General features: G+C 37.1%; 1 protein-coding gene across 8 annotated transcripts in view; it reads right to left on the bottom strand.

Annotated features, from left to right (window-relative positions):
- The window catches only part of ANKS1B (ankyrin repeat and sterile alpha motif domain containing 1B), a 985,090-nt gene that overhangs the window by 848,493 nt on the left and 122,278 nt on the right, over nucleotides 1-14,319 (bottom strand). For all 8 annotated transcript variants that reach the window (XM_019641719.1, XM_019641710.1, XM_019641706.1 and 5 more), the window contains 2 exons: nucleotides 10,910-11,023; nucleotides 9,451-9,617 (listed from right to left, as the gene is read on the bottom strand). In XM_019641719.1, coding sequence (XP_019497264.1) covers nucleotides 9,451-9,617; nucleotides 10,910-11,023 — 281 coding nt within the window. The remainder of the gene's footprint in view (nucleotides 1-9,450; nucleotides 9,618-10,909; nucleotides 11,024-14,319) is intronic.

The raw sequence follows: 14,319 nt of genomic DNA, 5'->3' as shown, positions 1-14,319 counted from the left end.
GGAGGCAATAACGCTTTTTCTATTTTAAATCTCAAAAATATGCTTTGCTGAAACTTAGATTCTGAAATCTGCTCTAATGATCTTGTTATCATCGAATTTCTCTGTGGCATGATGTGTTCACATTTAAGAGTTGCATACACTGTTTAAACATAGGGAGGAAAAAACTGAATATATAATTTGGGAAAATAAGTTAAGAGAATATAAATTTTTTTCATATTATTTTATATTCTTTCAAAAACCTGAATTTCATGGGTTAGAAAGAATGTGAAGATATTTATATTTCTTCAAAATCTACATTCTAGGTTATATAATGTCCTAATTCAACTTAGAAAATGGCTCCATATGCATATTACAAAAGCATTTAAAACAGACTAACTTTTGAATAAAAATTTATGCAAGAGAAAACGTAATTTTAACTTGAGCTGGCTTCCACATTAAATATAAAACTTTCAATTGAATACATTCAATCATAATAAAAATTTTAATTTTTAATTAACTTATATTAGTAAAACTATTCAAAGTACCACCTTAAGGCTAATTTTATATTTTAATAAAGCCAAAAACCTCCAATTCAAAAATAAAAGTTCTTACATAAGATGGCTGATTTTGTATTTTAAATTACTGAGTTAGAGTGCCCTCTGTTGGAAGAAAAAAGGCAATAAAAGCTAAACTAACAAAGAATAGTTAAAATACCCCAAAATTCAAGCCACATCATTAATAGGTAAATATATTTATTAATAATATGAATTCTACACAACATATTTGCCTTCATTTTAATTTTTTTCTGAATTACTTTGGATTTATTTGTCATGTTACAATGAACAAGTTTGATGTTTCATATAATCTAAAATTAAATTTTAACTGAAACTAAATGCCCATCCTTCAGGCAATAATGTGAATTATAAACAAAAATGTTTGTCTACATTTAACATTCTGGCATATTAGAAATAATTTTAAGTTAGGATTCTGGCAGAATACCAGTTGAAATTTTGTTTGATGAGAAACTTAAAACGTCCCTAATTCAACAGCTTTTTAGAAGCTCTTACACTGCATAGTGGGAGAATTAGGCTGGATACTAGAAGATCTATGAAATGTAGTTTAACTCTAAAATTCTATAATTCTGTGGTGTTATCAAGACCTCAGTTCAGACTCAGCATCTCAGGCCTGAATTACCTCAGTAAGGTCCTCTAAGATTTTTGGTTCTCTAAGACCAATAGTGTGCATGTTAAAATAAGAGAGAGAGCAGGGGGCGGGGTGGGTGGGTGTTGCAGAGGATTACTCCTACAGGACATGGCTGTCTGCTTGGACTTATTAACTTATTTTGATTGAGATGTTAATAGCTAATAAGAGTTTAAACTATTGTCATGCTTCAAGGTAAGATTGACATTTTGATTGCAACTTTCCAGAAGTCAGACAAAAGTAGGCTTTTTCATCCTACTCTGAGACCCTCCATAAGAAAGGTTCCTTTACAAAAGAGAGAGAGAGAGGAAACCACAAATGCTAAGAAGGAAGAGGAAAGGAGGGGTGGAGACAGAGCAGAGGACGATGGAGACTCGGAGAAAGGGAAAGGAGACCCCACAAGTGCCCTCTCAGAAGGTATTCTTGTTTTCACCTCTGCCCAGAGCCTAGTACTGATCAGGGCACACGGTGGGCAATTCGTAACTATGCTAAAAGACTGAATGAGAATGAAAAAGGAAAAGAGAGTGAGAAGACCACATTCAGGCAGGGGAGAGACAGAAATAAAGAGAAAAAATCGAAGGCAGAGCCCCAGCAGACACCAAGCCCATAATCAGAGGCCAAATAAGCTTTTTAAAGAACAATGCTCAGAGCCACCCTAAACAATTCTGACTTACTTGGTCTGAAAAGGTACCTGAGGGTTTCAATATTTTTAAAAGCCTCTCCAGATAAGCCTAATGTATAATCATTGCTGAGAATCATCGTTTGAGTCTCTCCCTAGAACATCTGGCATTCAATTACCACTTTCATCTTCTCCAACTGTCACCTTCATTACAGAACTGTCCCCTACTCAAGGGTGTATTTTCCTCAGCATCAATATTAAACTTCTGACTCACTTCCCAACTCTAATTATCTGCCTGTAGCAAAATAGCTGAGTGGTACGGGGTACAACTTTGGCCCCAGGCTGCCTGTGTTCAAAGCCTGGCTCTGGTACTTACCCTGTAAACTTAGGAAAATCATAACTTTTCTGTACCACTGTGTTTCTCATCTGTAAAATGGAAGAAATAATACTATCTTATAGGGTTATTGTGAGGACTAAATCAGTTAATGTAAATAAAATGCTCCGGGGGTTTCCATCAAGATGGCAGAGTAGGTAAACTCTGTGCTTACCTTCTCTCACAACCACATCAAAATTACAACTCAACTACAAAACAACCATCATTGAGAATCACCTGAACCAAAGCCCTACAACTAAGGACATACAGAAGGAGCCACCTCCAGACTGGTAGGAGGGGCAGAGACGCAGAATGGCTGCTCCCACACCCGCATGTGACCATTAAAAATCAGGAGGGATGTCTCAGCTATGGAGGGCCCCCCCCACCCAACCCCCCCAGAGAAGCAAGGTTTCATAGCCCCACCCCAGCCCAGGGTTCCAGTGCCAGGGAGAGAAGTCCCCATTATTTCTGGTTGTGAAAACCAGCGGAGATTGTGGCTGACTGAGGCAGACAGCGGCTGCAGTCCCAGGTGCTCCTCTTGCAGGGCCCGCACATGGACTTACTCACTGATGGACTCACTCACTCTAAACTCCAGCGCTGGGGCCGCAGCTTGAAAAGCAACAGGGACATATGGGGAGGAACTGAGGTCTGGCTTCAGGGTGAGGGCTGGAGGGGCACCTTTCTCCTGGACGGAGGAGCTGGAGGAAGCCACTGTTTCTTTGTTGAGCCCTCCCCCTTCCTGGCATGTTGACGTAGGTGGGCGCCATGTCTGAGTCTCCATCAAATAAGCTATCAGCTCTTGTCTGCCCCGCCCTAGTGATTCCCTGAGACCACACTCCACCCAACTTTTGGGCACATCCAAGCCGCTTCCAGTCGCTTTTTCATACAAACCGACTGCCTTGGTTCATGCTGCAGAAGTTTCCTAAAGTCTCCAAAAGGTTCACAAAACCCAGACAAGCAGCATCTGGTTTCAGTGTGTCTCGTACCTCTTGCTAAGCAGCCTTAAGTCCAGCAGTAGTGGCAGCCAGTCTTGGTTTGCGGCTTGGCCTCTCAAGGCACCTACAAGCCCAGTGCGGGTGGCAGCCATGTGTGGATTGCTTTGTGGCTCATGCCATGTGGCCCTGGGCAGGGCACAGGCTGCGGCTGGCTTGGCCTGCAGTGGGTCTCCTCCCAGGGGCCCTGGGGCTGGCACACCTGGTGGCCAGTTTTGGATCGAGATGGAGCATCACCCACCGCCTCCAAGGACAACACACCCTAAGAACAGGCTGGGCAGGCACCAGAGCCCTGCTGACTGGAATCCTGCTCCATAGGGTCAGCCCCTGCACGACAGCTTCCCGTCACTGTGATAACGGCCAGTCCTCACAACCAATGAGCCCAAGGATCGATCCCTCCCACTGACATGCCAACAGCAACTGAGGCTCAACTACAACAGGAGGACCCACACAAGGGACACATGTGGAGCACCCAGCTCTGGTGACCAGGGAGACTGTGCCACTGGGCCCCTCGGACACCTCCTACATTAGGCCACTCTACTAAGACCAGGAGACATAGCAGCCATACCTAATGTGTAGAAACAAACACAGGGAGGCAGCCAAAATGGTGAGACAAAGAAACATGTCCCAAATAGAGAAACAAAACAAAGCTCCAGAAAAAGAACTAAACAAAATGGACATAAGCAATCTACCAGATGCAGGGTACAAACCACTGATTAGAAGGATGCTCAATAATCTCAGGGAGAACTTCAACAAAAAAACAGGAAACATAAAAATGGAGATAGAAAACATAAAAAAGAACCAGTCAGTAACGAAGAATACAACAACTGAAATGAAGAATACATTAGAGGGACTCAACAGATTAGATGAAGCAGAGGATAGAATCAGTGATTTAGAAGATAAGGTAGCAGAAAACATCCAAGCAGAACAGCAAAAAGAAAAAACAATACAAAAAAATGAGGACAGTTTAAGGGGCCTCTCGGACAATATAAAGCTTACCAACACTTGCATCATAGGGGTACCAGAAAGAGAAGGGAGAGAGCAAGGAATCAAAAACCTATTTGAAGAAATAATGACGGAAAGCTTTCCTAACCTGGTGAAGGAAATGGATATACAAGCCCAGGAAGCACAGAGAATCCAAAACAAGGTGAACCCAAACTGGCCCACACTAAGACACATCATAATTAAAACACCAAAGGTTGAAGACAAAGAAAGAATCTTAAAAGCAGCAAAAGAAAAGTAGTGGGCTGGCCAAGTGGCTCAGTTAGTTAAGAGTGCAGGCTCTGAGCAACACTGTCACTGGTTCGATTCCCACATGGGCCAATGAGCTGCACCTGAGCTGAGCTGCCGCTGAGCTGCCAACAGGTAGCAGGATGGCTCAGCTGGTGAGAGCATGTGCTCCTAACAAAAAGGTTGCCGGTTCGACTCCTGCATGGGATGGTGGGCTATGCCCACCCGTAACGAAGACTGAACACAGCACCTTGAGCTGAGTGGCTGCGAGCTGCCAATGGGCAGCTGGATGGCGACTGGACTTGGGAGCTGAGCTAGCTGCCCCCTCCACAACTAAGACTGAAGGACAACTGGGCTTCTCCCCTTCCCCAATTTCCCAATTAAAAAAAAAAAAAAGAAAAGCAGTTAGTTACCTACAAGGGGGGCTCCCATAAAACTGTCAGCTGATTTCCCAACAGAAACTTTGCAGGCAAGGAGGGAGTGGGAGGAAATATTCAAAGTGATAAAAAGCTAGAACCTACAACCAAGATTACTCTACCCAGCCACATTATCATTTATGATAGAACAGATAAAGAGCTTCCCAGACAAAAAAAAAAAGCTAAAGAAGTTTATCACCACCAAACCAGTATTACAAGAAATCTTAGAGGGACTTAAGATGAAAAAAAAAAAATTAAAAATGTGAATAACAAAATGGCAATAACTACATATCTATCAACAATTACTTTCAATGTAAATGGATTAAATGCTCTGATCAAAAGACATAGCAGGGATGAATGGATAAGAAAACAAAACCCTTACATATGCTGCCTACAAGAGACTCCCTTCAGATCAAAAGACACACACAGACTGAAAGTAAGGGGATGGAAAAAGTTATTTCATAAAAAAGGAAAAAAAAAAAACACAAAAGCTGGGTAGCAATACTTATACCAGACAAAGTAGACTTTAAAACAAAGGCTATAACAAGAGACAAAGAAGGACCTAATAACCTCACTTCTGGGTATTTATCCTAAGAAGAAACCCAAAATGCTACTTTGAGAGGATGTGTGCATCCATATGTTCATTGCAGCATTATTTACAATGGCCAAGATATGACGGCAACCTGGGCATCCCTGAATGGATGAATGGATAAAGAAGAGGTGGTACATATATACAATGGAATACTACTCAGCCATTAAAAAGAATGCAATCTTGCCATCTGAAACAACACAGATGGACCTAGAGGGTATTGTGCTGAGTGTAGTAAGTCAGACAGCGAAAGACAAATGTCATCTGATTTCACTTATAAGTGAAATCAAAAGAACAAAATAAACAAATGAAACAGAAACAAATGCATAGATACAGAGAACATTTTGATGGTTGCCAGATGGGAGGGGGTTAAGAAGTACAAATTGGCTGTTATACAGTAGTCATGGAGATGCAGGGTATAGCATAAGGAATATAGTCAGTAATATTGTAATAACTATGTATGGTGTCTGATGGATACTAGATCTATCAGGGTGATGGATGGGAGGGGGGTTGGGGACAGGGTGAAAAGATGAAAGGATTAAGAAATACAAATTGAAAGTTACAAAATAGTCATGGGGATATAAAGTAAAGCATAGGGAATATAGTCAATGATATGGCAATAACTATGTATAGTGCCAGGTGGGTACTAGACTAGTCAGGGGGATCACTACTTAAATTATATAAATGTCTAATCACTATGCTATACACCTGAAATTAATATAAAATAATATAGAATGTCAACTGTAATTGAAAATTTTAAAAAGGGAGGAAGATAAAGTAGAATAAGAGATTCAAAGTTTCACATATAAAATAAGCCATGGGGATGTAATGAACAGCATAGGCAATATAGTCAATAATATTATGATAACATGGTACGGTGTCAGATAGTTGCTGGACTTACCATGGTGATCACTTCTTTACGTAAATAAATGTTGAATAACTATGGTGTACACCTGAAATTAATATAATACTGTTTTTTAGCTATATTTTAATAAAAATCTTTAAAAAAATAATAATAAAATAAAGTGCTCCATAAATGTTAGGTATTATAATTACTTATGCAAATTTGTTTCCATTGCTTTCCCAAATCAACTCTCATGGTAAACCACTCGTCAAATTAGATGCTATGTTTCACCTCTGTGCTTTGCAAATGTTTCTGCAGGCTGAAATCCTTTCCCATTCGTTCATTCATTCATTCATGCATTCCAATATAAGTACAAGGCGTATCTCCTCTTTTTCCAGGGCCCAGTTTAGTCTCTCCCTACCTCCATAAAGTCTTCAATGAATACCAATATATCTTCACTAACCTCTCCCTTTATAAAAAAACTCCTTTGGCCACAGAGTAGTTTATGATGAGAAATGTAGCTGAGAATTAAAGACATTAGCTCTGAGTTTGAACCCTAGGTCTGCCATTCATCAGCTGAGTCGTTTCCCAAGGTGTAACTCCTTTGTTAGGATTACTATAAGGATTAAGTGACTGAAATCATATACAACATTAGAATAGCAAATAGCAAGCACCTATTAAATGCAGCTCTTATACTATGTATTTGTTGTTTTATGTTAGCATTGTCTTCACACTGTGATGAAAGACTCCTTGGAACAGACATTTTGAACTCCTTGAAATCAGGAGCTGTCTCTCATTATTGTTATTATAAATCCTATGGTTCATGACATGGTAACAACCATCTATATTAGGTGATCTATAAGTACTTGATTAAATTGTTGCATAATTTGAGAGTATAGTTCATAACAAAACTCTGGAAAAACATGTTTGATGAATGGAAGGAAACAAATATTCAACAAACAGAGAATGAAACCAAATAAAACACAGGCTGCAGAGAAGGGTAAAAATAATTTGATTACTTTGTAAATGTTCAATAACAAGTTTCTATCAGATTAATCTTCTGAAAGGCCACTTCCAATGATGTCTTTTTATCTGCCCAAAATCCTTTAGATTTTTCTCATTTCCTAAAAAATAAATACGCAAATTCTCAGCCTGACATTCAAAAACATCGATGGCCTGACCTGAACCTATCCTTCTAATCTTATCTCCCATTTGCCCCTTTAGAAATTCTATTATCTCAGATAAATAGAACTAGTTGCTCTTACTCATATGCATCCTCTGTTTTTCTGCCTCATGTAACCTTTAGTATTTAATGTGACAATGTTTTCAAGGAACATAGTATAAAGGTTTGTCACAGGAACAAGGAGTGGTTGCTTATGTGCAAGTATGAACTTTAATTTTAAGAACTTAAATTCAATTTATGAGCACTAATTTCTCTCTTGCTACTATCACAATACAGTCTTGACTTACAAAAAACACATTTGGCCACTGTTTCCCCAAATTACATCACTCCCACAGTGCTAAAAGCTCCTGTCATCATTACTTGAAAGCTGTAAGCTTGAATAAGCATGATCTTATTAATAAGAGTATACAGACCCCAGGGTACACAGAATATCCACTGAGTAAAAGAAAAAAAATCAGAGCTTCTATTTACACTTATTCTTTATTCTCCTCACTTGAATTTCTTTTGTAGTATATGCCTCATAATTTGCATCATATGTTCTTAGAATAGTAGTAGATACATATAATTTATAAATAAGTGTATTGAGGATGTTTGCTCAAAATTTGTTTACTATGATACATACAACAATAAAAATTGGTCTAGAAAATTAGGGCTTTCAGAAAATCTGTGGGTTTAGAAGTAGACCTAAAAACCTAAACACCATGTATTGTTTATGAAGGGTAAACATGTTCTAATTTCTAACCAACTTTCAGTTGAATGTTGAAATGTAACTGGTTTGTACTTTGGATATAGCATATACCTGTTTTTTATTCTTAAACAGGAACTTTTTTTCCTGACATTAAAGTTGCTACAGTAAATATTTCATTAATATAAAAACTTCACTTGGTAAAACCAACAAGTATTTACTTCAGTATATATACATATCATTAATAATAATTATTCATAAAGACCTTTTATTGGAGCCAGTAATGTGATGTTTTACAAATGACAGTGCAGCAAACAAACAAACAAAAACAGAAACAGGCCTACGTGGTAAAACTAGCCACAGAACCAGAGTAGAAAGTACTACCAGAAACAGTGTCACAGCTCACATTCAGTAACTAAATGAAGTAAATCTATTGGGTTATCAGAAAAGTCATGACATATTTTTTTCTATGTTTTTCATTGCAAAAATGCGTCATGACTTTTCCAACAATCAAATAGAACAGCCACTATACTTAGCTATTTTCTTTTTGTTTTCATAAATAATATGACATACTTAATATAATACACTCTATTATTGACTTTTAAAGAAACTATAATGTTTCTAAAACAAATTAAGTTCTAAAAGTGAATATCATAATAATGTATTTTCTTTAATACCAGTGCATCCTATAAATCCTTCTTCTATAAGACACAAATTATATATACAAATCTTAATTTTAAACTGATTAGTTCTCTAGTTTTCCTTGCTATTATGCTAATATAAAAACCCAAATAAGCAAGAATCTCTAACTCATGATTTAGATTCTGAGCTTGTAGGTTGCATGCAAATCGCTTAGGATTTGCATATGATTATAAAAATATGGAGGTCAAACTTTCCACAACATCTCTTTCCTACTATGACATACGGGATGACTACACACACATAGATCATCTCTTTCTTCTTCAAGATGGGGTTAGACTCAGTGCACAGACAAAATGGGGAAGAAAGACAAAAGGAAGGTTTTCTACTGTCTTTATAAACCCATATCATTATGCCCAGTAAAACTTAGAAAAAACATAATCAAAGAAACTATGAATTCATGTGTTGCAAGAGTCCAACACTGGCGGTATCACCACAAACTATAAATGATTTATCGAAGCATCCCTTCCCCTACACATGCAGTGAGAACAGAACACCAACGAACACCAGGGGAAGAGCAAGAGGGAGCTGACATTTGACAGGCAGGATCTGAAGACAGAACAAAGCACAATCCCACGCCTCTTAGGTGCACACTGAACTGGCAAGGACAGACGCATTGTCTTCTTCCCCCCCTTACTTACTACACTCTGGCTTCCATTTTTCCCAAGTTCTTCCTCTGAAATCTTGCTCAAATTATCTAAGTAGTGGTCTGATATTGTGTGGCACAAATCTTCAAAAGAATAATCCTTTTCTTGACAAAGTTTTATTTCATCCAAGAGTTTTGATAATTCTCCAGTCACAGTTTCACCTGTAAGAAGACAGTAATTTTTTTCAAAGTTTCAAGAAAGGCCATTGATAAAACTTAAAGTTATAATCAATAATGTTGTAAAGATTTTGTAGGGTATCCAATGGACACATGTGTTATTAGGGAGACCACTTCATGGACAGTGTAGGTGCCTGACCACTGCACTGTACACCTGAAGCTGAAGCTGAAGAATAATCAATGTCAACTATAATTTAATATACATATAGTCACAGGATGTGGAGTACAGCATAGGGAATAGAGTCAATGGAATTGTAACAGCTATGTGCGATGTCAGAGAGGTAGTAGATTGGGGGAGGGGGCTATCACTTTGTGAGTGGTGTAAATGTCTAACTAGTACATTGTTTTGTACACCTGAAACTAATTTAAAAAAACCTTAATGTTAAATAATAAAAATATGACTAGTACGGTAAAAGAACTCAAAACATGGCAAACAAGGTTAAGTAGTCAGAAAATATTCTGCTGAAAGCATGGTAGTAAACTATAATTAGTATAAGAATATTAAAAGACAAACAGAAATTTTAATTTTGCCTGTTATTATTCTTTTTCAAAATGGAAATAAGTAGTAAAGCTTTACATATACATAGTACATAAAAGCATCTGGAATTACAATTCCTAAAGCTTCATTTATTTTAGCACTTAATCTTCTATAAGCTTTTATCAGCACACAGAATTCATTCAGCAATTCATTAGCAAATTTAAAATGGTGCTGGGAGCCTACTTCCTAGGTTCAATAAAAAGAAATAGTAGAATGTATTTAAACAAATAATTGTTTAAGTAATTACTAATTAGAATAATGTGATATCAAGGGCACATACAGAAGGAACAGATAAATATTACGCAACATCTGTCAAAACATAAATATTTTGTAGGTGGCATACAAATATTTATTTTTCTAATCATTCTAAGAAAGGTATTTTATACCTTTAATTTATTCTGAAAAAAAATCCAGCCATTACTATCCAGATATCAATATTTTTATTCTTCATTAAAAATGCTTCTTAGGGGGAAAAAAATCTTCTCTGAAATATCCACTCCATGTAAACTTCATAGCAGGGACTGCCATCTCCTTTGATTCCTACTGCATCTCAGGACCAAGAGTAGTGCCTGACAAATAGCAGGAGCTCAATAAATGTTGTTGAATAAATGGATAAAATATACAGGTATAACATACTAGACTTGAAATTTTCACAAGTCTTAGCAATTTTGTATATATAGGACAAATTTGTACATAAAAGTCTAGAATCATTTCAAGGACTTTTTAATTCGCTACTCACTTTTGGTCTTTTGGGAAGGAGACTCCACAGGAGATGAAATGTGTGTTTCTTGTGTTGTATCTTCCTGTACATGTTCTTCAAGGACTATTGGTCTTCCCACACCTTCTACATATTCTGTGTATGTAAGTTTTTTAAATTACATATATGAAGTTATTTATTTTAAAATATTTAAACTTTATGTTTTACTTCTGGCAATCAGTTTTTTTCATTTATTTGTTTATATCTTAATTACATCCTAAGTTTTTGGAAGAACTTCAAAACACCAAACAAACCCAAAGAACTTCTTAATGATCTATTAATTCAAAGCTTTTTAATTAAGACAAAAAGATATAATTTGGAAGAGACTCATAAACCGTTTTTCTGAAAACTAAACTTGTCACATTATTTCCTCAAAAATAAATTCACCTGTTGAAGATACAATAACATCATTGGTTTCTTTAAATATATTCTACCTGAAGATTTAAAACTCTGAAAGATGCTTTGAATAGACTTGATGCCTAAACACGAATGTCAAATTCAGATGATACAGGTAACATAAATGAACAAAGTAGGGTAAGTTTATGTTACGATGGTGTTGTAATCTTATAAGACAAGTACAATTGTGTGTTAAACTTTATTTCCACAAAGAAATAATGTTCTTCATTCTTGAAGAAATGTCCCACACTCAGTCTATCTCTCATTTTTCCAGCTTTGATGAAGCCATAATAATAGTAATAGCAGCTAAAACTTAAATACTGCTTATGATGCACCCAGCAACATTCTAAGTATTTACTATAAATTAACTCATTTAATCCTCACAAATCCATGACACAGGCACTATTACTAATCTCAGTTTTAAAGGTGAAAACAAAAGGAGAAGGATTTTAACTTGGCCATGTTCATACAGCTAATGCGTGGCAGAGCCAGAAACACATGGAACAAGAAAACATCTCACTTTTGAGCATAAGGAAAACGGCATCTAAATGCAGGGATAAATGCCAACTAATATTCAGCCTCAAAGTCACAGAAAAAACAAAAAGTATGCAGACCATGAGGAACCAGCTAAGGTGCCCCATCTAAGATTAGGCAATGAAGTAAAAGGAAAGCCTGCATTTTTTGAGAAACCAAAACTCTGGAGTTTTAGATGAAATCCTAGGTTTTTTAAAAGTTGAAAGCTAATTCATTTTTTTTTAATGGAAACACAGGGTGGACCAAAAATATGTGATCTAAACAAAACATATCATCTACCTGACAAAAGCATTTAGCTCACAGTGGCTAGTCTGTAGCTTTCATCTAAAGGGTTAAATCAATAGATCCCCCCACACACACACACACACACACACAGGATCTTTTACTTGTACTTCTTTATTCAGAAGGAATCTCTTTTCTTAAAATCCTATTAAGAAAGTTTGTGCTCTTCATGCCAACCACTTGTGTCTTCATACCATCCAAATAGTTTCTACCTAAGGGCAATTCTACTAGGCAAATTCTCCTAGGAAAAGAAAGCAACCTGTGGGCTTCTATTCTGAAAAGTTTTGACCTATGCAGTAATTATGTAAACTGAATTCCTCCTCCAGGACACAAACAGTAATTTTATCTACTATAAATAAGCTTTATTGCAATGAAAACTTTTTAGTAAGATTTAAGAGGTACCAGTGAACTTGAAATTCAGGAATCTAGAGATATAGAAAACATGTTCACATTCTCAAATTTGCCAGTAATTTTAAAAATTCAAAGATATCCCATATACCCTATCACAAATTGGCATACCTAATGAATCTTGATCACTTGAAAAGACACAGAGAGTTACTCCTCTATAATAGCATTTCTAAGTTGAACTAATGCAGTATGTTAAAAAAAATGTAATTATGTCATGACCCCTTTCTAGTGGATGACATTTTGCTTCTTCCAAAAGGCATTACACACAAGCCTCAGCTTTTTTAAAGTTCAATTAGAGGCAAAAAAATCCAACATAAAATACAAAGTGCCCAGAGGGAAAAGACGTAAAAATGCTGTCTACCAGTTTTGTTTTGTAGCTTTCATTCAACTTGACTTTAATTTGAGTCGATCTGAAAAGCCGCTTTTATATTCTTCTCTGATATATCTCTATATACCTTGGCTTGAAAATTAACTCCTTTATTGACAAGAAAATTGTAGGGGCCTGGACTTCCCTGAGAGGTTTCAGAAATTTGGAGAAAAGGGAGCAGAATGACCTCCTGCAGAGCATCTATTCTTTTGACCCCTCTTTAGGCTTTGTTGACTCCTCTCAGTCTACATGGGTCCTGCCCACTGGGTTTTAATTCATTAATCTCCCTGCAAGACTAAACTGTTCTTCAGTTTCCCAACTGGTATCCAGTGAAACCCCTCCCGCCTCCCTCCTCAATTACACTTGCAGCTAATCTGTAACCATTATAGGGGATAATCACTACTGAACAGCGTAGGAACTAACCAGAAAGCGGAGAACAAACATCTGGGTTGTTAAGGGAACATGTTACATGCAGGCGAAATCACCAAGCAGAAAGGGAAAGTGCTGAAATCTAAATTGTTCATAAAAGTTTTAAATCCAGTGGGGAAGTCTGTAATCCTGCAATAAAAAGTAGTACCTAGATTGCTGTCAAAACTTCAGTAGACATAACGACTACAAAAGTGACCACAAAGGTACTTAAGTGACCTTTATCCAAAACAAAGCCTGGATTATCTTGTCCTACTGGCTGGGAAATAATCTGCATTCTTCCAGCTAAGCATAATTGTGTTGTTGCTAACCCAGCATTTAGGTACCAGGCTACCACTTAGAATAGGAGATAGGAGTTTGATCCAGTCACATAGCCTCTGGAGCTTCAGTTTCCCTTATGTATGTTAGAAAAGGTCCTAGTCTTTTCTGTCAAAAACAGCAAAGTTTAAAAATATACTTCCTCTTTCTCACTATTGTTTAGTAGTTCCAGTTAAAAATATACTTTCTCACTATTGTCTAATAGTTCCAGTTAAAATATACTTTCTCACTATTGTCTAATAGTTCCTCATTTTCAAGCTTTCCTAATCTTGTAACTAGACAGATCTTGCTTTTCTATTAGCCAATCAGTTTAGATCATAAGGTCACGCTCCAGCCAATAGAGTACGACACAGTAACACCTGTGTTAGGGATAAAAACTGAGAGGACTTCCCACTTAGTGTGCTTGCTAGACCGGCTCACGGTGGCTCTGCACCCTTCTGCAGAAGTAAAATTTGCTTCGCCGAGTTACTTTCGACTTCGTGTGTCTTTATTTGCGACACAACTAAAATCTGTTCCCAACATGTACAAAATGGAGAATAATGATATCTGGACTTATCTACCGTATTTGCCGGCGTATAAGACGATTTTTTGGCCCTGAAAAATATGCCTCCAAGTTGGGGGTCGTCTTATACGCCAGGTACACTTCAGATAGACTGCCCAT

Source organism: Hipposideros armiger, unplaced genomic scaffold (assembly GCF_001890085.2).
Source record: "Hipposideros armiger isolate ML-2016 unplaced genomic scaffold, ASM189008v1 scaffold_63, whole genome shotgun sequence".
Classification (NCBI taxonomy): domain Eukaryota; kingdom Metazoa; phylum Chordata; class Mammalia; order Chiroptera; family Hipposideridae; genus Hipposideros; species Hipposideros armiger.
This window is presented reverse-complemented; position numbering and strand designations above follow the sequence as displayed.